Consider the following 24,519-nt stretch of genomic DNA (forward strand, 5'->3'; position numbering starts at 1 on the left):
TGAGCATGAAGAGGAGAAGCACAATTTGAAAAAGCTCAGCAAAGGCAGAGTGTGCTTAAAAGTAAAATAAAAGCATGTGAGCATGAAGAGGAGAAGCACAATTTGAAAAAGCTCAGCAAAGGCAGAGTGTGCTTAAAAGTAAAATAAAAGCATGTGAGCATGAAGAGGAGAAGCAGAAATGACCGAGGCATGAAGTGTAACGGAGAGCGGTGCTAAAGCAGTAACACATAGCTCACAGAGGCCAACAGAAAGAAAACCTTACATCACCTTTTGTTTTCCTTACTGCCTGAGGAGAGGGATGCAATTATTAATGAACCACATAATTTCGCTCCAGCCTTGGGGCTTGCTGCCACAGTGCAAGGGAAGAGGGGACACTGTGACAGTGCAAGGGAAGAGGGGACACTGTGAAGGTCTTCCTGGAGAGCTGGGTGACTCGATGGCCACGTACAGCTCCGGTAGCGACACACGGTCACCGACAGGGGTAACCGAGCGCTCTGTCGCCAGCTGGAGGCAGTCTGGAGTGGGAGACCCAGCCCCATCCCTCGCGCTTCCCAGCGTCGCCGCCAGAGGATCCCGCTGCCTCGGCAGGAGGTGAGGAGGGCGGGACAGGGCTGGCGGGCGGGGTAAGAGGCGGAGCCGCCGAGCGGGGTAGCCAAAGCCACCCCCGGCCGGGAGAGGAGGGGGCTGAGGGTTCGGCTACTCGAACTAGGGTGTAGCGTTGGACTTGCGCTCGCCGTCTCTCCGTAAATCGCTGCCGGCGTATCTTTCCTCGCGGTCTTTTTGGCACGATACCATCTGGGTTCCTTATGCCGCCCACCCGGGCACTGGCAGAGGCAAGGCGGTCCCCAGCCGCCGCTGCCGGCAGAGCGAGCACTCTCGGCCCCGGCAGCCGGCTCCGATGCTGCAGCACCGCCCCAGCTGTTCGCGCTGCCGGGCTCCCGGGCAGAGGGGTTGGGGCCGAGCTAAGCTTTTATTTATTCAAGTTGTGTGCGTGTGAATACACACATTTTTCTATATGGCCAGCGCAGTAGTAGCCGGTGATGGCGAAACCCCTTCCTGCATGGAGGGCGCTTCCCGTCGTTTCTTCTGAAACGCGCGGGCACTGCGAACCAGGACGTGGGTACCGCGACCTCGGAGTCCTAAGTGATGTTTCCATAAGCACCAGCCCTCAGAAAACCTTAAGGTGCCTGAAAACTCTGGCCGTGCTGCGATGCCGGCGCAGGGTGGAGCCCGGTACCACCGGGACTCATCGGCACTCAGCAGGAGTTTCCCCCGTCGCTGAGACGCGGCGGCTCCTCCGCTCGCCCCGTTCCGCCTCCCGCCCGCCCCACGGCGCCGGTGTTCCCGCAAACTTCACATCAGCGGATGGGCGTGCTGCTTGACCGGCAACGTAGCTATTCCTGCTGAAATCCAGGCAACCCCCGAGCTCCCGCCGACCCTTCCCTTCCTTCGTAATCTTCTCAAGGCAGCAGGCGGCCTGGATTGCACCTGCACTTCTCTGCTAGTGGCGGAAAAAAGCACAAGCCTTGTAACAATTGGCTATTAGAATTCACAGTAATGCAATTAGCCAAAGTAAACACGAAAGAACTGCTTTATAATCCAGTAAAGAGGCGTTTAGGTTGGAAAAAAAAACAAACCCCGAAAGGTTGAAAAAACCCCTGAAGTGCATGACGAGGAATTAATTGCCTGGCTCACAACGGATTTTGCCTAAGCTGTTTCATTCCTTCAATAGATAACTTCGTGAACAGAACTCCCTACAGCTAGCTCTTCTAGGCTTCATGTAGGAGTTATTCTAAAAGCAAGATTGCATCTTCCAGCAGATTAGGTTTTTTTTTTAATGTAATGTCATAATTAAAAACGACTCCCCCAGAACGTGAAAGTTGTATCTAAGGGAGGAGGAAGCAGAGATTTATACTTCCAAGATTTCTGATCACAGGAAAACGATCACTCGCTGTACCTCTAGCAGAGTTTTTCGTTTCCAAATTACCATTACGTAAGTGAAATTTTGCCGCTTCTCATTCTGAAAACAAAGGGGGATATTCCAATTACCTGATGCCCGGAGCAAAGCTCCACACACCTGCAGAGAATCGAAGTCGCTAAAAATCACATCTGTGCTGTTCCTTGTGGAGTAAAAAGACAAACGATGTCTAAACCCAAACTGGTTTTGACCTGAATATACTTGGCTGCTGTCAATTTCCGAGTTCTCATATCAGAAATTCCTCATTTGCTCCAAAGTTTACAATATATACATAAGTCCATGTAACTCGGTTTACACCATCTCTCTTTTCTCTGCGTATACCTTTTACTGGCATACCTTGTGTATATATATGTGTGTCCATGCATTCATACAGTGCATGCAAACTTCTACGTACATCCAGCTAGATACAGAGGCATATTCGTCTATCTGTCCGTGTAAGTAGCCGCACCAATAACATGGATCTGCGCCAGTACGTACATCGGGATGCCCGTCTTTCCGATCAGCCCGAGACCAGCAACCGACCCTCTCCCTCCGTCTGAACAGAGCACCTTCAGCGCGGGGGAAGGGGGGCATTCGCCTAGTGAGTGTCTCGTTTGGGCGTGAGGGCATCCTGCAAAACAGCAGGGGGATGCCTCCGCCGGCCGCCCCCTCGGGGGCATCGGCATGGCGATGTGGGGGAGAAGTCCCGGGTGCCGGGTTTGCTGCTTCCCCTCTCCCGTGTGCGCCCGCCGGGGCGGAGGCAGGGTTCACTTCCCAAGTCCCCCCGTTGCCGGCGAGGCGGGTACCTGTTGGGCAGGGAGCGGGGACGAGGTGCTCTCCGATGCGGGGCGGTCCCCGGCAGCGCTCCGGTGCCGCGCTGCGGGGCTGGCCGTGGCCAGGCTCTCCCGGGGGGAGGCAAGGTGCGCTTCCTCCCCCTTCCCCAGCCCGCCCCCCGCCCGGCCCGGCCCGGCCCGGCCCGCCCCGCGGCCCGGCGGGGCCCGGGCTCCGGCGCGCTGTGCACCGCCCGGGGGGCTCGGCCAGCGCCAGCCGGGGGAGCAGGAGAGGCCGCGCCGCTGCTCCCGGCAACTGTCTGCTAGGAAGGGGGACGCGCCGCAGCTCGGTGCCCGCTGAACACCTGTCAGCCCGCGGAGCCTGATTTATACCTGGCCCTGGCAGTCTCTCCGCTGAGGATTTCCCCCTCGTCCCACTTTTTCTTTTTTTTTTTTTTTTTTTCCCTTCGCCTCCCCCTTCTCTTCCCGGAGCGTTGTAGAAGGGGGTATTTCCTTCAGGGTATAAAGCTGAGAATACAGAGGAGGAGAGGCTCAGAGCTTCACCTCGTTGCCTCGTTTTCCCTTCCATGTGAACATCCTGCAACGTTTCCTTCTTCCTGCCTCACCTGTCACCTGGCCAGCACTGTCCGGACAATGTCCGCTAAGCTCCTACCGCTTTTCTTCCTCCTCTCAGTGTTCCACGCCTGGTAAGTCTGCGCTCCCCTCGCCTCTCCCCAGCCCCTCTTCTCTCCCCTCGCACCGGGGCTGGCGGGCTGCAGTCCCGCTTGCCTGAGTTTGCACAGTACTCGGCGCCCGGGAAGGACAGTGGGCTCTCCCCGCCTCCCCCGAGCCGTGCCGGGGCTCTGTTCCCAAACGCGGTTTACCCCGCTCCCTTGCCGGGACCCGCCTGGCTCCACAGTGCTCTCGGCGCGGTGGCACCGCCGCTGTCCCTTCCCAGGCCCGCTTAAAGCTGGAGGTCGCCCGCGAGGGCTCTGTCCTGAGCCCGCCCGGCGGAAAGTTTCCCGCTCCGGCTGCTGCCGGCACCCGGGCGGTGGACACGGTGGGACGGCGGCTGGCGCTGCCCGGGCTCCCCTTACGGCCCTGGCTTCCCTCCGCGCCACCCCCGGGGGCTCCGCGGGAGGGGCCGGCGAGGAGAGGGAGCGGGTAAACCGCGAGAAGCTTAAGCCCCTGGCCCATGCCTCAGAGCTGGGAAGGGTCTCCCCGGCAGGGCCCCGGCATAACCTATTGGGAGTCAGAGGGGGACAGCCAGCATCTGCAGCCCTGAGCTTTTGGTCTAGGCTCGCCTTCGGTCCTTTTGGTTGTCCAGGGCTGTCCTATACCCTCACCGCATAACCCAGGCAAAGGGGTCACCTCAGCCACAAACCAGGCTGCAGGCATGCTCAGAGGTTTTTCCCTCTCCTTCCCAGCAGCCTACCCCACACCTGAGTGGCATCTCTCTCCTAAAGCCCCACAGGAACTAGAGGATGTTTCTTTGCCAGCCCCTGGAGCAAGTGCCAGACACACATGTTGCAGGAAATAAACCCTTTCCCCGCAACCTCTCAGGGTTTTCTAGACTTCCTCTGTTGCAGATTATGCACAGTCTCTTCTCTGTCTCCTCACAGAATCAAAATTAGTGGCCCCTGAGGAGTTTGGGGAAAGTGTGTAGCCTTTCTTCCTTCCCACTTTGAGATGGGCCTGCCATCATCCCATTGTTGTTTCTGTGGACTGCAGGAATATGATAGGAATTGGCAGTCACCAGTAAAGTTACAGATGAAAATGCAACCGCAAGTGCCTTCAAGGAGTTTAACTATGTAGAGGCAAGCAAGGGAAGTGAAGTAATGAAGTCTTAAGAAGGAAAACAAAACACCTTGAAAAATATGTGTCTAGTGTATTATTCTTGATGCACTGTGACATGTCTCCCACCTCCAGTCTTAATCTAGAAGATAGGTAGAGATTTAAATTATTTGGAGGTACTTTCTAGGAAAGAAGCTGCTAGAGTGAGAGGATCTAAAACGGCTGCCAGTGCTTACTTAGACTCTTGTTCATGACTGGTTTTAAAGCAGCATCTCCCTGAAATGAGAGTCATGATCCCACCTGAACTCAGCTCTCATTTCCATGTGCAGTCTGAATACCTCTGGTAAAGTTCTGATGGGATGCAGCAGAAAAAGACATATGATTTGTGCTTCTTTGCTATCAGCAATTCAGCACCACTGCAGCGTTTCAGCTCTGAAATATCAACGATGTATATTTGGAGATGATGCCTCCTTTGAGAATGGCTTTGTAACAGCGGTATTAAAACCACTTGTCATGAATCTGATGGAGAAAAAACTCCCCCCCAAATCCTCTTGAGGTTTTTTAAATCTCATTGAGTGAATTATTAAAAAAAAAAAATCCAGTTTTTAAAAAATGCAACTCAATAACAGAGAAGTAATGGTTGTCTATTCAAAATTTCTAAGTTTTCTCTACTTTTGCAATTAGTTGTATGAGCTCTTTATAGAAAAATCCTCAGGGTCTAGGTTTCAAAATTATTTTTATATAGAAATTGTGCCTAGAGCACTTGCAATTTGTGAGGTCATGCTAAGTGATTCATGGCTAATCCTTGGGGATGTATTTGCTGTAGAACAGTTTCAATTAGAAGTTTCATTAAAATCTCAAATAGTGGTCTTTGAGCAATGTGAGGGTTGCTGATGCTCTGTGATTAAATTTTTATACTTGTATCAGGGGTTTTTATGTTAATATAGAGTGTCTATCAAGTCTTCTGGACATCTGAGGTATTTTAGTGTCATTCTAGAGAGAAAGAGAGGGAGAGAAAGAAGGTTGCTCTGATGTGTGTAGCACATCCCATGAATAAGCAAGGTGGTGCCTCTCATTCTCCATTGCTTTGCACCTCACATAAGTATTGACATTTATGCAAAAATGTTGCAAAATGAAGTAATATCCCCCAGGCAATTTCAGGTTGAAGCAATATATGATTACTGCTGTAGGTTCTACCATTGAGGTTATCTTTTCTCCTAATAACTTCATCTCAGTTTAACTGTCATAGATTTTCTCCAGTCAGAGGCATCAAACAGATTTGGTTTCTAAGATACCAAAAGATACATCTTCAAATCAACATTTTACAGTTTGTGCAAAAAAGCTGCACAAAGGAAAATAGTCTTTTGTGAAAATAGCTCTAGCTGTGATTTCTGGGCAAACTGCAGTTTCACCACGTTTGTATTAATATGCTCTTAAAAGAAAAGTAACCTACCTCTAAAGGAAAGAAGTTGCAACTCTTGGGGTAGTTCTGTTTTTTAAAAAACGTCATTAAAGTTGCAGGGAAATTCAGATTAATTTATACAATGTATTTGTGTGCTTGTGATAATCCATCTTAAATTCAAGGAGTGAGCTCTTAATTCTAAGCCTTGTAATACATTAAACTCTGAAATTCAGGCACTGAGAATATAATAATTTATTAATAGGATAAAATGATCATGAAGCATTAACAGATCTAAATTTTTAATACTCTTATTAGCCGTTGTGCAAGAGATGAATCAGTTGTCTTGATGTATTAATAAAATGATACTGCAGATGTTTGCTCTTTGTAAAAGTGTATTGTAAACTCATCAGAATAGGTTTATTAAAATACATGATATAAAATGCTACTCTGATAACTGTATTAACTTTTAGAGTATAACTTTTTGAAGAAATTGTGAGAAGACAATTTCTGAATCATTCTCAGTCATGACCCATTCAGAGATGCTCAATAATTGTTTATGGGAGCATCCTGTTGCAAAACCAGTCTAAGGCTGAGTAGGTGCAAAGCCAGGTGAGACTTCTAAAACTTCTTCAGATGAGTGTGGAGCTTTACCTAGACTGTAAATTCATGTTTTAGTTATGTAGAATAACATGTGTTTGTTTTATTTGTTATTGCAGTTCTAGAAAGGTTGAAGAGGATGAATATGAAGATGGAACAACTAACCAAAAATGGGTTTTAGCTCCAAAAACACAAGACACAGATGTGACTCTCATCCTAAATAAGCTGTTGAGAGAGTACGACAAAAAGCTACGGCCAGATATTGGAAGTAAGTACTTCTTTCTGCACAGGTGAGGATAAGCTCTCTGGGCACAGAGAAGACGTGGTGTATTTTGGATGTGTGCACAAACATCTGGGAAAGCGGAGATAAAGGTTTTTTTGGCTGAAGTTCATTTCCAAGTCACTATTTTAAAAATACTAATTCTCATGAGAAGATCTGGTGATAACTTAGGATCCTAAAATCTGGTTTTCTTGTACAGAGTTTGTGTAGAGAGATGGACGGGTTAGCTCTAAAGTATTCAGCAGGTCTTTGGCAGAGGAAGGAACATACTTACCTCTTTTGTCATCCAGTCCCTGCATCTGAAAAACTCACACTCTGAGAAGCAAACAAAACCTCAGCATACTAAAAACCAAAAGTATGACACAGCAAGTGAAGAATGTGCATCTACTCTCTTCAAAATATGATTACAAAAGTTATGTTCCTTAATGCTGAGAAGAAAGCACCAGGATTTACCTGTGTATAGGGCAACTCCAGAGATTTTCTTACCCAAACCATCAGACACTTATAAAAGAAATTTTATAGAATGGAAGTCTCTTGTGGTCAGTACTACGACATTTAAGTATAAAATTTAGATAAGAGCCAGTAGATATCTGCATATAACTATCTTGGGCTATTTTTTTGTTTTAATTTGTGTAATGGCATTGTGTATTTTAAACCAGACATATTTTTTGGTTTGTGTTTTTTTTTTTGGTTGGTTGGTTTGGTTTGGTTTTGGTTTTTCATTTCTGTTGGTTTGGTTGGTTTGGTTGATTTTTTTTCTTTTTTAATGTTTCACCGTTTTTAGTTATGCCCTGTTTGTCTGGTTTGCAAAATGGCTGTAGCACAACTGTTGCTCAGCTTATTCGTAGCAAGTTTGCATGACAGAAATCAGAGAGCATTTGTCATTTATATTTACTGCACCTTGCATGTACTTCAGAATGCACTGAGAATGGAGAATACTCAAAACAATCACATAATATAATTTGCTTTTCCTAAATTTTTGCAAAGGTTAGAGGGAGAATTCCTATCAGCGATTATGAGTGAATCTATTGTTAGCTGATAGCAATTGTATTGATACACTTTCTAGATGATCCCTTTGGATCAGTTTAGAGGGAAGTAAGAGCCGTCTGTATGCATTCACCATTACTGCTGTGTCTCATAGCTACACAATAATACAACAATTGCAGAAAAAAAGACCATGTTGTGTTATGAAAGAAAGTGTATGTTTGGTTCTTTTTCATAGCCATTGCTTTGATTTTACCATAGAACTTACAAAAATTATATTTGATACATGTTTTTGTTTTTATCACAAAGTGACATTTATCTCTCTACTTAGTTTGTCATACTGGATTCAGCTGATCTTTAATATCTGATGGAGAAATGCTTTAATGCACTTTCCCACCCATATCAACATCTGGAAGACAGTCTCAGACAAAATATTTTATTTATTTTGTACACCACGTCCTCAGATCACTGACTTAAGGCAGAGTAAATTACATTATGCCTATGTGGGGCAAAGTAATCATTCAAAGTCCCCATGTCAGTTGCCATAAAATCGGTAGAGGTCAGACATATCTTACAGCACTGGAAAGTCATTTTTATCAAAATAATTCCTTTTGTCTCTCTACAAGATTTTGTAAATCCTGTTTTAGAGAAAGGAGTTAAATTACACAGCTCCTCACATATCAGAGATTTTACAGTTCTCAGCTACATCTATTTCTATCAAGCGTCTTGGTCCTAGGCTATTTTTCTCTTTGATAGCAATCTGGCTATTTCAGAACTTGAGCTGAGTGTTGTTCGTAGGCTCGAGTAGTTCACCTCTGCTTCCTTCCCTGGTTCCTCTTTTCACCTCTCCTACCAGTGATGCAGATAAATAACACTGCCCTTTTGAATCTGGGAAGCTATTGCATTAGGCAAGGAGAACACAAGGGGAATACTAGAGAATCGGGTACCGCATCTAACTTCCCTGAATTGCTGGCTGGTGCGTCACACACAAATGATCTTCCTTTCCATCTGGGAGACAGTTGTTCTCCGAACAGGATAGTTGACGTGTCCTGGCAACTGAACTGTGTTCCTGCCCTGAAGGTCCCAATATTAATATAAATAATTGAAAGCATAATACGTATCAGTTAGAGCACCAGGAAAAAAAGTAGTGAACCAGGTAACTTAGGCATATGATAAGAAAATTCATGTTTTGAAATTTATAGGAAGCATGGAAAGAAACAGTGGAAGAAGTGAGAAGTAGTTCTCGGAATCAAGCAGTCAATAAAAGATACTGAGGGTTAAATCTAGGACTAACATGCAGTCAGCTACTCCTTAGTGCCTTTACATTTGCATGGTGCTGCCTGGAAGCAAATCAGCTGTCCCACAGGACAGGGGCACTCACTGCTTCATGCCACACTGCACTTTACTCAGCTTTCCAATCCTTTATTTCAAAACCACTGTTTCTGACAGCGGATAGCTTTAGCAATGGTCCTGAAGAAATGATTGTTGTCCTGAATGCAGTCAGAAAAGCCTAGGAAATATGAACTTCTTTGTACTTTCAAAGGTTGGGATTACAATTTTTAGATCACTTGGGAACACGCTTTTGCAAGCCAAAGGCCATGGAGAGAAGGGGAAGACTGAGGCAAATGGAAGGTATTGAAGAGCATGCTGGCCTAGGCAGTGACTTTGCTGTGGTTTTTCATCCTTCCCAGGGCAGCTGATGTTTTGGCTAGCTCAGATATGTCCAGGTACTACCTGGCACTGTACAGGCACATTCTGAGTGCCTCCTTGCCATAGACTTCTTCAGCAATCACCTTCAGCCCAGCAGTACAGCCATCAGTGAATAAACTCCTGTGCACATTTAACTACTCTCTTTCCTCCTCCCTCACCCAAAAACATCTAAACCACTGTCAAAAGTGTGTAGGTCATTGCTAGGCCAGGATTTACTCTCTTTTTTTTTTTCATGTTGGTCTATACTTAACCTCAGTTTTCATGTAAATGACTGTTGTGCAGATAATGTGCACAATCTACACTCAGCAGTTCAGGCATCACCTGCAAGGTTCCAAGCCAGGATTTTTAGAGAGTGGATTGAACAACCTAAGTATTAGGCAAAACAGTTAACCTGTAAAGGCTATTATCAGTGTGCTACCTTAACAGGACCTGTCTAGCTAAAAGGGGCCTTTGATCTTTGGAAACAAAGCAGTGTTCTACCAGCAGGGGAATGCCTGAATGTATCCCCTGTGGCCACACACTTGGCAGAGTTCCTGTCTCCATAAATATCATGGCTTGTGAGGGTTTTCATTTCATTGGTGTCACCTGGCAGATTTCCATTATACCACAAAAAATACACACCTTTTGGAATCGAAAAAAAAAAAAAAAGAAATAAAGGAAATAAAAGCAAGCATCTCATACTGAACAGCTAATACCAGTGTACTGATTAGATCAAAAAGAAAAGTGTTTTATGATGTGAAGCATCTTTTTCACTGATTTTTTTTCTTTTTTTTCTTTTTTTTCTTTTTTTTTTTACCAGCTACAATTATAGATCTGAGAATCTCAGGTCTGTTGCGTGGTATAAAAGGCACCAATCCCAGATAACAACTAAACCCATTCAGAACTGTAAAGGTCTTAACATCTCTTCCATAGGCAGGTATTCTGTATTTTGTTCCAAAGTGCTTTGAAGTGAAGACCTGTTCAATGGATATGCATAATTTTCTAAGTCCAGTAAGGCTTGCTATGCTGCAAGCATGTTTTTTTCCTCCATGTCACATTAAGTCCTAACATTTAGTAGGACCAAGTTCTGCCCCTGAAATTTTACTTCCCTATTATTAATAAAATAAAAATATTAGAAATATTAGGAAAAGCAACAGAGCACAACGTAGAATGATGGTAATTACAGCTAAAAAAATCTCAGTCTCATTTAGGTTCTATTGACAAACCAGATTTTTGTCATTGTTTTTTTTTTTTTGATTGACTGATTTAAAATTAAATTTCCAAGAAAAAAAAAAAAATCACACAAGCAAACAAAACCAACCAAACAAAAGAAGACTTACAAATGAAGCAAAACGCAGGTAAATTAAATACCACATAACAAAACATATTTCCTTCAAAGTCAATTTACTTTAATGAAACCTTCCTTTTCACCTTCCTTAATGGACAGCTTAGTCTACAATGGAGTTCTGGAAAATAAATCTACCTTCAGAACCTGTTTCAACCTGAACTTCCCATGGAATGTAAGTTACCTTAAATAGAAAACTTGTAACAGTGAAAGAAAGTGTAGCAGTGAAAGAAAGTGAAAAGTTTGCTAGTCACGTTCCCTGAGTGAGCTTACATGTGGAATATGCTACTTTTTTTATTTCATTGTGAAAGTCACCTTACCCATCAAAAAGATTAGTATGTGAGAGGTTTCTGAAATGTACCATTAGTAGTGGGAGGAAAAAAGTCTCACCCTAGATTAAGCTTAGAACTGCAGAGTAGTAATTTGTGTTGCATGTTTGCATCTTCTGTTTCTCGAATGTCTAATTACATTAAGGAAGGCTCTGAAATGCACATGTTGAAGAAAACTTCATCAACTTGTGTTCTGAGGTACTTTCACCACTAATGCCTGCTTTTCCTTCCTTTTTTTTCAATTATCCTGCAGTAACTCATGGGTTCCTCTTGGATCCTCTAAAATAATTTGATCCTTACAGCCCTGTATTTATTGTTTATTTATAAGCCCAAATAAATTCACTTTGAAATATGTAATATTCTGATTGCACCAGTTCTAGCTGTCTTGAGAATCAAGCTGGCTTTCCTTGCTCCCCAATTATCTTTGTAACCATTAGCCATATTTCTGAAGATGAGAACAGTCTCAGAAACCGCTGTGCAGCTCTCAGTACCCTGAGTAGTTTTTCATAAGTGTAGCTGGTAGAAATAAATGAGCTCATTTGTATCAGCAAACATGGAAGACTAATTTCTGTCTGATGTGCTTTACTGTGCTGGCTTGGTAGCGTTTAACAGCAGTTCTCTTTTAAGGCAGGTTAAAGTTTTCTCTGTAACTAGTTTAACCAGTTTCTCAGTGTATGCAAGGAGCAAATCTGTTGGGTGAGTGGGCAAAACTTTTACTCTGTTGCTTTTTAAAGATGTTCTTTTTCAAGCACAATCCTGTTGAAAACCTTGAGTTCTGAAGCAGTACCATAATCTTTCTTCTGCCTGACCCGCTTTCCTAGCATACCACACAGAAAAGAACTCTGAAGTGCACCACAGGCTATTACCACAGAGGCTGTCGAGTTATTTTTGCTAGCTGCTGATTGCCACACCTGATGCTCTTTAAATTAGCTCCAGCTAGGTTCCCCCATATGTGGTGACAGAGGGTTTCTTATTGCCTGACAGATCAAAATATTTCCTAGATGATAGTACAGAGAAAGCTGTAAACTGTCATGCCAGGTCAAATTACTACTTTCTGCTGTAAGTCTTCTTTTGTGCTGGTCTACAAGAGACAGTGTCAGGCATCTTATAACATGAAGTAGTGAGAGAGACATTCATCACTTCAGGATTGATTATAGACAGTGGTATTTAAAGAGCTAACTAGCGTGTAAAGGTAGTACATGGGAAAGAGATAGGGAGTAAATTCTGTTTGTGTTATGGCAGCACTCAGGAGAGGAAAGCCATAGACCTGGATCCAAATTCTATAGTACTGGGCACTGTAGAACATTGTGGTTATTAGTCTAATTTAGGTTTATATGGAAGGAGAAACTTGAATAGCCCATTGTTGAGGACCCAAAATGCTGTGGCTAAGACTTAGGAAATAGGGCTGAATATAGTGAGAGCTCAGGAGCTGAAAAGGATCATAACAAAAAAATCAGAAATGCTTTCATTGTTCTCATTGATACTTCTCTTCCTTTTTCTTTTCTTTGGGGGGGGGTGGTGTGAGGGAGGAGTGAGGGGTATGAAGTGGATTGTCTTCATTTCAGAAAACTTTTGCTCTGATTCAGCCACCAAACTGGAAATCCATTAACTGTCCATTTCCATGAGTAAAACAGTAAATATGGACTATTTTAGTGCCAGTCATTTCCCATGCATTATGTATAAGCACACCTATGTAAGAGGAGGAATATTCTTGAGGAAAGCATTGCTATTCAATGAAAATGAGAATGATCTCTGTTATATGTGGGAGGATAGAAGGGATTTCTTGTTTGTCTGCAGGAGTTCTAATTCTCCAGCATCTTTAGTAATTGACGCTTTCTTCTGCAGATTTTGTCATAAACATTTCTAGAACATTAATAGCAAGGTTACCAAGTGAGGGGTAAATTACTCTGTGAACACTCCAAAATCCCAGATTTTTGTTTTTGTGATCCATATTTGAGTTTTAAAATAATACATAAATAAGGAGGTTGGTTGCACATAGTTCTCGTTTGGTGCCAGTACAGTGCATCAAACATAGGCTCTTTCAAAATCTGGCATGGGAACAGCTCTGATTAGGACAGGATCCTGACAGTGAGTTTTTTCATGCCTACATTCTGCTTTTCTAATCGTTTAATCATGGAAGTGAGCAGAGATGAATTTCTGACTTGGCTTTCTGACCTGCTTTAGTTCACCGTTTTTCAGCTGTCAGGGGAAACACCCTACTTTTTATTCATACTTCTCTCAGGTAAATCTTTCAATGTGTCATACTAAAAGAATAAGTAGAGAAATTTTAGTCCAATGCAATGAGTCTAAAGCCCTTCAATTTGATGTTTCTGCATAAAAAAGCCCCCAAACCCCCAAGCAACCCAGTTTAATTTTTATTATTATTTAACAGGTTTTTTGTCTGGTTTTTTTTTTTGCTCTTTTTTAGATCACCTGATGTAAATTCAATGCTGGAAAGCAACACTTGAATTTTGCAGCTTTCAGTATGTCAATATATAGAAATATTTTAGTATTCAAATGCTGTTTTTCTGAAACTGCTCTCATAATTTAACTCAAGTAATACAATTCCTTGCATATAAAAATGCTCTTTGGTCTAATTTCTAATGAACTAGTGGAAGTATGTGATACTTGTGTCTTGTATGTAATCTGTTGGCTGACAAAGGGGTACTGGTTTAGTGTTGGAGAAAGAAGCTTTTTACCCAAGTACTTAACAGTAAAGACTCTTAAAATACAACCTTCCCTTTGTGAATGTAAATAATTAATTTACACAGCTCTTATTTAGAGTTTTATTTCCTATCAGTGGTTACTTGCTGAAATTACTCAATACAAACTCAGATGGAATATTTTTCTTGAATGACATTGTAGGCAGGGAAGTTTGGTTGGCAGTTAATGTTTGCCAAACTCTTAATCCAAATTGTCAGACCCAAAGCTATATGTAGCAGCTGTTAGCTCTTATTCTCTCTTCTTTTCTGTAACTTCACCTCTTATTCTCCTTTTCTGTAACTTCACCTAAGAAATCTGAGAAGAGGTTGGAAGTATAGCATGCAGACTTCCAGAATGCCATAAGCTGAAAGTTAAGTAAGAGTCAGGGAAAGTCTGAGATCCTAATTACATAAGAAAATCCTTTTCTTCCCTCCTCTCTCCTTCTTTCTCTGATTACCCAGACTATGCTGGCATTAAAGAGGTTTCTGAGCAAGTATTTGTAAACTGGACAGATGTACAGTGTTAGAGTTGCTGTTTTGAGGTTGTGCCACAGACTAATTATTCTGTTATCTTGAAATAGGGAAGACTTTCTGCACATATTATTTTAAATATTTTTGCTCATTTTTGCAACTGTATAGTTTTCTTATAACTGTTATTGTACATCCAGACCGTGGTTGCTAGCTTGCTAAACTTTGCAGGAACAAATTCAATTATTGTTCAGTCTTATGATATCACATAGGAACTCCCCCCTCCAACGAATGTAAGTAAAACAAAATGGAAACTTTATGGATTGACTGAAAAACAAGCCTAACCATTAAGATCTACAGTTTTCATTCCACAACATAATACTGGAAAAATTGCAGCTTGTGCATTAGGAAAAGGTGAAAATGAAAGTGCTGAAGGTTGATTGATAGTGATGGTGGGAAATGAAGATAAAAAGTGATTTGTCAGGGAATTGAGGGAGTCATTTATGTGCACACTGTCATTCATACTCCTGGAGAAAATGGCAACCAAACCTGGCATGTGAAAAAAATGTCCTTTTTGGAGGACTATGTTCTCATCCTGGTATTGCTGTTATCTGAACTTTCTTTAAAGTCTGCACCCAATTTTTGATTATCCTTTTGGTTTTCATTTTCAGTCCCATTTTGGTAGTTTGAAACTAAACATGGGGATGACAGTTCTGTTAGGGTTTCTTTGTGTGTAGCAAGTGGAGAACTTTAACCTCTATCTGTTTTCAAGTCCATTCTGTTCCATGCAGGAAGAATGAGGTTTTTTAATTTTCCTCACTGATATCTTCATAGCATCATAGAATAGAATCATAGAATCATTTAGGTTGGAAAAGACTCTTAAGATCTTTGAGTCTAAACATTAACCTAACACTCCTACGTCCACCACTAAACCATGTCCTTAAGTGCCACATCTACACATCTTTTAAATACTCCAGGGGTGGTGACTCAACACTTCTTGTTACCATGTCTTTCTTCAGATGTGGTAATCTGCTGTAAAATAGAGGTGTTTCAGCTGACAACAGTTAGCCTTGAGAAGTGAGTTGTTAGTATAGCAGTTTGTTTTACACGAATAACTAGGTAAATAGATCTCGCCTATAAGGACACGTAGGAAAATTTTAATAGTCATAATCACTAATGCAAAGTAAAAATTAACACTACAGTCACTACTACTACAGTTACTGATAACTGTGTAACGATTTATTACAGCTTTATCCCAATTTAAAGTTAGCAATTTATGTGCTAATGAGATAATGTAAAATATCATTATAGAGTAATTTCAAAAAATATCTCATTACTGTAGAGCCAATCTTGTAAGTCCTTTGCATTCAGAAGTCTTGTGGAACTTGGGCAGAGTTTAAGTGGCTGTGTAGTTCTGAAACAGAGATGATACTGTGTTTGCTATGTGGTTGTGCCTTCTAAAAAATCTAGTGCTAATTGCTTTGCTTCTATAAATATGTGTGTATTGATCCATAACGTTTTTACTACTGCTGTTTTGCATAAAACCGGTATAAACCTGGGAGTTGGTTGAACAGTGTAAGAAAGGTCAACTCTCAACAAAACATAATTTTCATTTTATTTTAAAATTTATGAGAGCTCAGTTTGATCTACTCTGTTTAATTGAGCTTCTAAAAAATATTTCTCAATATTAAAATTTTAAAAATATTTCTGAATATTTATGACTTGTGCAGGAACATGAATGCTATTTGGACAGACTTCAAATGTGGAGGAAGCTTTCTGAAGGAAGCAAAGTGGTTTCATTCATTAAATAAGCATCAATTCTGAATAGTGAAGATCTATCAAAAATAAAAAGATATTTTAAAAGGACATGTTAATTTAGAGTACTAAATAAGCATAATAAAATGACCGAACTTATTGCACATTTTTTCCCTACATGACATGAAATTGTATAATAATCCCTTTTTTGATTTTCTCAGGAGTCTTTTAAAATTCTCCTGATTTATTTGTCAAGTTTTTTACATACATGATCAACTTACGTATGTCCAAGAGCAAATTCTTCATGGAATTTAATGAGATTCAAGCTCAGGTACTGTTTATTTCACCAGTGTAAATCTATAAAGCAGGACTAAATAAATCCTACAGTTTTCTTGCATGTGTATTTATGATCAGAGCATTATTCTAGGCATTTCTGTGTCTTGGTGTCCAGACATACCTGTCCAGACATACCTGACCACCTACTCTAACTGTCTAGGTGTTCACCTGTCTTCTTATGTGAGCTTTGCAAGCAGTGTTGAACTCCTGACTCCTGTGGCCAAGTGTGTTTTGAACTGTCTAAAGTTTGTAGGCAACTTTCATTCAGTAGTGCCTTTGCAACGTGATGCTTCCAAGGCTAACTGGTATATTAACACTGCCTCTCTCAAAGCCAGGACATTTGGATCAGATGACCTTAGTTTTTTTGGCAGATATTTTGATTGGCTTTATAACTCCACTCAATCAAAATCAACATGTTTAAAGATTAGATGACAGTTATAAGCAGTTAGCTTACCTTAGATAGCACTGTGTAGCAGCATAACACTGCAGTTACTTGGACGTGTTTATATTGTCTTTTAGGGAAAGTTACTGCTGTATATTAAAGACTATTTCAAAGAACTTTGAGAAAGTTAGTACGTTTGTTAACAACCTTTAATTGCTCTCCTGCATGTTGTATATACATGGTTCTGCCAGTACTTTTTCTAAGTTTCTGACAGCTCTTTAGAACTATCTTTGGTGTATGCCAGTACCAAAATGGTACTGGAGCTGAGTGTCTATTTGTGATCTTATTGCCAACTTTTACCGAGGTATTAACACTGTTGTTTTTCAGTCAACAAGACTGTGAGGATTTTTCTAGTGCAAGAAAAAAGGCTCCATCTGCAGCTCAACAACTCCATGTGTGACTTGAATTCCTTCCTGAACTGAGCAGTCACAAATTCATGTAGGATACAGAAAAACTGAGCAGGCATTGAAATTGCAGAATCATAGAAGGGGTGAGGTTGGAAGGGAACACAGTAGGTCATCTGGTCCAGTCTCCCTGGTAATGTAGCTATTTATGTCTTTCCATGAAGCTCAGTTTATTTTGAAGATTGTTAGAGGGTGAGTTTTTTCTAAGAAGAAACAATAACTTTAAGAGTCAGTTATTTTCTTTGTTATAATGCATTTAGGAGGAAGTAATCTTGAAATCTTTGCCTCATTATGGTTAGTATTTTGAATTAAAATCTGATGATAACAAATCTAATATTTATACCTGATGATCCTCCCAGTTTATATCTGTTTATATCCATGAAAGACCACATGCAACAAGAACTATACTCTTTTGTATTTTCTTTCAAAACCTGAACACGTATTTACCATACAGTCAAATTACACTTCTATTTTTGACCTCTGCCTAGGAAAACAAAATAAAATAATTCAAAGAAACTTTCAGTCTTTTTGTTGTTGTTGTTGTTGTAATAGTATAATAGTTTACCTGTATTTATTTTTTAATTTACTTTCAATTTGAATTTCACTATGAATATCTGAGGCTAGATGCTGATTTAATTTGACAGAAGTGACTGTTTATTAGTTTTCTTCTGTTTCAAGATTAGACCTTTACTGTGAGTAAGATCAAATTCTCTTTGGCATTAACAAGCAGTGCTTAATTTTTTTTTTTTTTTTTGCACAATAAGAGAATTTGGCCTGGCATATTAAGGAAAAATTATCATCTCATAATCTATTTATATACTTAACTGCAATGATTAAACAAAAACGGATTCCAAGCACTGTGTTCTGGTCCTGAATTTTGTCCATGGTCCTGCCAAGATTCAAGTGCATGCCAATTTGCATCACTAAGTCTAGTGCCATTAACATTCACCAGAACTCCTTAGCTTTTAACTTCCAGCTAGATAGGTGCATAAACCCTAAAAAGATTAGAGCTCTTTATTCCATGTATTCTATCTCTGTGAAAGAGCTAGCTGTAGTTCCCCGCTATTACCAATTCCTATGTAATGACATTTATTACTGCATTTTGAGGCAAGTCTCATTACCAGAATCCACTAGACTCCTATTTAGTTATTAGCTGGGAACAATTAGAGTTGCTTTAATCAGCTGAGCTTGTTCAGCTGAGTTCAAATTTCCTTTTGCTGCAGGGGAGATCTGAGTTTATCAGCCAGTACTTCAGACAGTTTGAAACCACAACCTTAAATAATCCTGGATGTTCTGATCATATGCAATCAAAGAAGTATGTGTTAGTTAATAAAATAGAGAGAATTGTTATAATCTTTAACCACTATTTGTACCCAGTTTAATGTCTGTTTTTTGCAGCATGGGATATAGTCTTCTTAATGATTCGTACATACCAAAGTCTTACATGACAAGCCAGCATGCCCACTATTTTTAGAACCATTTAACTTTTCAAGTACTTTAAAACTACTTGACATCTCATTGTTAGTCTGAAATTCGGGAGATGCAAGCAAAATATACTTAACTTTACATGTGAACATTCTTGTCTGTCTTTAGCTTTGTGCTGGATGGCTTTAGACAAATTGACTGTTACTTACCAGAGATAAACTTCCCACAAAACCACAGAATTTAACTGTTCCTCACTTCCCTGCTCAGTGGTTTCCCAGAGGAAAGCTTTCTGAGTTTTGAGTGATGTACATGCATTTCCTCATTCTAGGGGTCTTGGGGGTTAGGTGCAAAAAGTCCAAGTTCAACATAGTTCCCAAACTTCAGCAGTTTGAATTCCCTCTGGAGATTTTTGAAAACTATGGAGAGGAATAGGTGCTTTTATGGAAAAGACAGGTGTCTGACAGTAGCTGTTGGCCTACTAGGGCCAAGTTTGCATCAATTCTGACTATGCAGGTTGGAACAGCATTTATACTTTATACTTAGTTTTGAGTCAGCTAACCCTGGAGAAAGTAAATCTCCAAATTAGATCTCAATTTAGAGCCTAATGTGTACTCTGTGGGGTTGGAAGAAGGGCAGCATAAGTAAAAAAATGAACGTGCATTTCAGTGTAGGAGTGGCATTATTTTAGTGTTAGGTTATGTCACCACTAACAGGTATCTGAATAATGTTCAGGAGGTACACTGACACCAAAGATGCTAAAAGAAAGATAAATCCTAGTGGCCTCAGCAAAAGAAAAAGGTACAGAGCTTGTCTTGGCTTATTAAGTACTGCAAGTACTGAAAACATAGAAGACCTTGTGAGAAACGTGCATTGACTAAACGAAATCAAATTCAAAAGCCTTTGGATGAGTGAGTGCAAAGGCAATGTGGACTGAAGGGAATGAGTCTAAATTGAAAGGAGAAGAGTTGCTTAGGTTTAGCTAATCAGATTTCATAGAGATTTTACTCTAAGTTAGGAGAATTTCAGGGCTGAGAGATGAGATGCAAAAGTCTGGAAAGATTTTTTTAATGTGGAACAAACAGGCTAAAGGACCTGTGTGTTGAGACAAAGGGAAAAAGGAATGTGCTGCATTATTTCTAGTTTCACGTCAGTCATCTTAGGTTTTGACTTTGAGCTACTGTGCTTAGCACTGAAAGGTTCTTTAGCAAATTGCTGCCGAGATAAATGGGGATCATGATGATAAAGTGGTACAGGTTTTAATTTATGTCATTTTTTTGTTGTTGGGTAGGAGGAAAAGAACTTTGTCTTCCTGAAAAATACATACTCCGTATTTCTCAGTAGTTGTATCTGAAAAAACTCCACCTTTTTGGGGGGAAGAAAGTATTTAAAGTGATTACTTATGTTGTCTGGAAAATAATATTAATTTTTTTTTTCTCCACAGTAAAACCAACAGTTATCGATGTTGACATTTACGTCAACAGCATTGGTCCTGTATCATCAATAAATATGGTAAGTGACTTGCTAACAAAGATTTTTATCTGGAGTTTATGCTGATCTTGGCATCAATACTAGCTTTTGAAAAAGACAATAAATACCACTGAGATAAGTTGTTTTGATTCTGATTTAGTTCTGTTTTCAGTATAACTCTGTTTTTCTCTTTTGTGTCTCATCAAGAGAAGAACAAACCTACAAGCAATATTATGCTCTGTGTTGTCTATCACAAAATGCTGGTAGATCTTCAGTGGTAAAATAGCTATCTTAGGGAAAAATAAGTATGAAGCGAAGCAATTGTCAAGGAAGTTCTTGAGTTGTTGTTTCAAGAGGCAGTTGAATATACAGAGCTTCATAATGCGGAGTTAATGAAAGCCATCCTATAATAACAGTATATTTATTTGAAATTCATCATCTCTTCAGTGGTTACTTTTCTTTCATTGAGTTACCAACAATCCTGAACCCTAAAGTATAATTTTGAAGAAGTTGCGTATAGCTGTACTGCATGTGTAAAGGCAGGAGAAACTGAAAGAGTGTGACAGTGAAACCTATGGTTGGTGAGTTATTGTGGTCTTAACTCCAGGTCATTCCTCAGTTCTGCAGCAACACATTCAGATTTAGAAAGCAACCTGGTTTATGTAGCTCTGGGGGGTTATGGGTAACTGTGGCTGCTTGCGGAACTTTCAAGTTTGAATTCAGCATATTATTCTTTTTAATAAATAGGGGTGATTTTTTTCTTAACACGGCTTGGAAATGGAGGACCAGTTACTATCTTACTGTACTTACAGCTCTTAAAATAATCTCTTCAAAGCAATGTCTTTTTCTTTTTTACAATGTGCAATGTTCATATAAGAATTGAATGAATGCACAGCATATATGTTTTGTATTTTTGGAAGAAAAGTTCCTGAGTTTGAAAGGTGGTCATTCAGCTTTATTCTTCGGTTTTGCCTATATACATGGAAGAAGGTAGATAATTGCAGCATGTCAAATATTAGGTGGTCAGGGACTCCTATGCATCCTGGCAATGGAAAATCTGGCAAGTAAACACAGAACAAATTGTGTGCTGTGAACACCTTGTCATCATATTCAAAGACTGTGAAATGGGTTGGTCATATTTTATGTGAAGCACTGAATGTCAAGCAATGGGAGTACCTGCTCCATTCTTGAACTAATAAATAGATAATTATCTTGCTCTTCCCTGATGGCCTACCAGAATAACTTCTGCAGGGAACGATTTATTGGAAGGTTCTCTGGCTTGCATTTACTCTAGAATGGGAACTCCGTTCAAAAACAATGAGGACAATGGTGAGGATGCTTACTTCTCAATGTATTTTTGCTCTTTGCCCCTCTGAGCTAGCTTGTAAGTAGGATTTTGTGGTGCTAGAAATATATGTGAAATAATGAGGAAATATTTGATTAGAATCAAATCTTTCAGGTAGAAAGAAGTAAAAAATAATAGAAGAAATCAATGGTTCTTGGAAGATTATGGCACAGTCATACTTATCCATTAACTTTGAGCATCTTGAACTATATCCTATGGCACCAAGATAGAAAGATGCACCCAAATATCAATTTTAAAGAAGTATACTGTATCTCTTTGATAGTAGATGGTCTTATTAGGATAGTTAATTAGCGTATAGCATTGCAATATTTCTTGCTTACAGCTGAAAAAAACTACATATAATCTGTAGAGGCAGAATGGTAAGTAAAACAGTGATGAAATCTAAAATGTAAGTATCTGATATTTTTAGGACTCAAATCTGCTTAAAGCTATGTTTAAACTTTTGAATAGAAATGGACCTTATTTCAGATGTGCTTGTGGGCAGTATATCCCACTGAAACTGAATCTGAACTAGCTTAGTACTTTTCAGTTTTATTTCTGTTCTCAAAGTTAATTATCAATATAGGAGGTTAATTAGGCACTCAAATGTAGCAAACTTTTGTCCAGAAGCTCTGTTACTTTGGAGTTTGTCCAAACTTATGTAGAGAGCAGAAATGAACTTGAAGTCTCAAATTTACAATGAAGATGGGAAGTCCTCCTCACAAACTTGCAAGTTATTGTCCTGTATGATGACTTGTCTCTACAGTGGCAGAACTGATTGAGGAGCTTTTCTCTCCATTTGTGTTATTTCAGCTGTTTGGCTACAGTATTCAGTAGCTCTGTGATGGTCTACTAGAAGGAAAAATCAAACACTTTTTGAATATAAAAAATAATAATAATTTAAAACATAATTTATTTATTTTTAAGTAAGCAGTTTTTCATGTAGACTGCTGAAGCATGGGTACACAAACAGCTGAACAGAAACAGTAGCTGGAAATTACCTGTTTCAGAGGAAGAGAAAGAAAGGGACCACCCTCAGTCTGATACCTGTCATATAACTGAACTTTCAAAGGGAGAGGAATGTGCATGAAAATCCCATTTCAGGAGATAAAAAAAAGAGAATTCTTCCTAGAATATACATATGCTATATTGCTCATCCTATCAGGAACTTTTAGCTTTTCTCCCCTAAATTATTGTTAAAAGTTGAGCTATTCTATCAAGGTAACTCAGTAATGTGCTGGTTGATTGAGCAAAAAGAAAGACGATTACATTAATTTCCATCTCTTTTATTTCAAGAGTGAGATCATCAACACATACAAGGTGAACTTCCCTGCCGTGTAGTTCAAAACTTAGACCTTAGCTCAATTACTTTTTTCTTAATCTGCAGCACTTCTGAGGGCAAATCATGTGGAGCTGCTCTAGAGATCGAACTCTGCAGGTATATTTTCTGATCAGTTCTCATCAGTAATTTTCATCTAGAGAGAGAAACCTAGGAAATAAAATATCAAGATGTCTCTTCAATGGATGTTCACCTGAATGTTCAAACCATTTTTGTAGAGTAAAGCTTTTCACATCAGTAACTGTTGTATTTAAAATTAGATTTGTGTATGAATATTAATATCTCTTTCTTTAATAGTCAGGAAAAAGTTGCTATCAGACACCTACTTATAGCAAAGATAATCTCAAATGAATTGTATGTGAATACTTGTGGACCTAAGGAAAAGTGAGTCCTCTTAGACTGAGATTGGAAGTGCTGTAAGGGCAAGGAATGTCAGGGATCCCTTCAAAAAGGCTTCAAGCCAAGGGAGAGAGAGTGTTCAGTGACAAGGATGGCATAATCCACAGGAATATATGGCTAACCCTGCAAGACTTTTTGCGACTTCACCTAAAAGTCTGATCAGTGATTCATTTTCTAGGTACTCTCTAGAATAGAAAATTTAAAATAGAAAATGTCTATTTTAAACCTCAAGATTTCCAGAAAAAAAACTCAGGAGTGATTGTAAGACAGTAATGTAGTTGCTCTTCTATTAGAGACTCATCATTGTAATACCTTTATGATGACCATAGAAACTTGTTTTCTGGATAGACAGTGGTGACTCTTCCTTTGTCTGTGACAGAGAAGATTTCTTTGGGGCATGGTTTAAAAACCCTGATATTAAGAAATAGGGATTGTGTAAGATTAAACAAGCAAAACCAGGCTGAGTGATACTAGGAGGTAGTTCCAAGTGACAATGTCATTAGAGACCTTGAGTTGTAGCATGCAAGATTTTATTTCAACCTTTTGTGTATTTAAAAGCTTTCTTATATCTGTAATCATAATGAACATGCTTCCACTGCTGTTAGGGATCTTCTAAATGTTTTTTTTTTAATGTTGGTCTGTTTTTTTTTTTAAATTCAAAAATTCATTTGCAATCTTGTTTTTATTTTTTCCCCATACTTTATATTGTAAAACAGGTGTATGAATTCCATATCACTCATTTTTCATTTCTAGGTGTCTTTTTTTTAAATACTTCCCATTCAAAATGTTGTCCAGGAAGCATATGATTTTGCATTAAAATCCATGATCCACTTTTTGTCAACCATCCAGTTCTTGTCAATAACTGTGAAGATTTATAAGTTGCCTTATAAAGCTTAGTCTTAATGTGGCTTACTGTAGCCTGGTTTTCTACAGATAAGCATTACTAGCTTGTGTATAAAGGAACAGAGAAAGAAGAGACACCAATACACATACTGGGAACTAGACATAACTGCTGGGGAAAAAAAATCCCTTAGTAGTAGTTTTCTGAGACAGAAATGTAAGCACACTGAGTTTACATAGACTGTTAAATGTCAATGGCATCAAAGGCTGAGTGTTTGTGTGCTCACATATACAGTGTTAACTGAGCAGCTATGAGAATCTGAGGCTGCAGCACAAATTGCTGGTGAAGGAAGAATTTGACACCTATATCGTTTTTGCAACTGAAATGTCATTTTAACACAGCTGTACAGAATGTATGTTGAAGAGACAGTGTGAGAAGCAAGCTATAAA

The 24,519-nt window shown here is 40.0% G+C and overlaps 1 protein-coding gene across 5 annotated transcripts in view; it reads left to right on the forward strand.

Annotated features, from left to right (window-relative positions):
* The first annotated feature begins 572 nt into the window (after window positions 1-572).
* Window positions 573-24,519, forward strand: part of GABRG3 (gamma-aminobutyric acid type A receptor subunit gamma3) — a 328,202-nt gene continuing 304,255 nt past the window's right edge. Inside the window, exons 1-4 of one of the 5 annotated variants that reach the window (XM_039388838.1) lie at window positions 573-591; window positions 3,369-3,434; window positions 6,640-6,788; window positions 20,121-20,188. In XM_039388838.1, the coding sequence (XP_039244772.1) occupies window positions 3,382-3,434; window positions 6,640-6,788; window positions 20,121-20,188 (270 nt within the window). In that variant the 5' untranslated portion in view covers window positions 573-591; window positions 3,369-3,381. Of the gene's footprint in view, window positions 592-2,434; window positions 2,559-3,227; window positions 3,435-6,639; window positions 6,789-20,120; window positions 20,189-24,519 lie in introns of those variants that run through there. The other 4 variants (XM_039388839.1, XM_039388837.1, XM_039388836.1 and 1 more) reach the window with 4 other exon arrangements.

Source organism: Pipra filicauda, unplaced genomic scaffold, assembly GCF_003945595.2.
Source record: "Pipra filicauda isolate LSUMZ 115617 unplaced genomic scaffold, ASM394559v2 scaffold68_size4259465_pilon, whole genome shotgun sequence".
Classification (NCBI taxonomy): Eukaryota; Metazoa; Chordata; class Aves; order Passeriformes; family Pipridae; genus Pipra; species Pipra filicauda.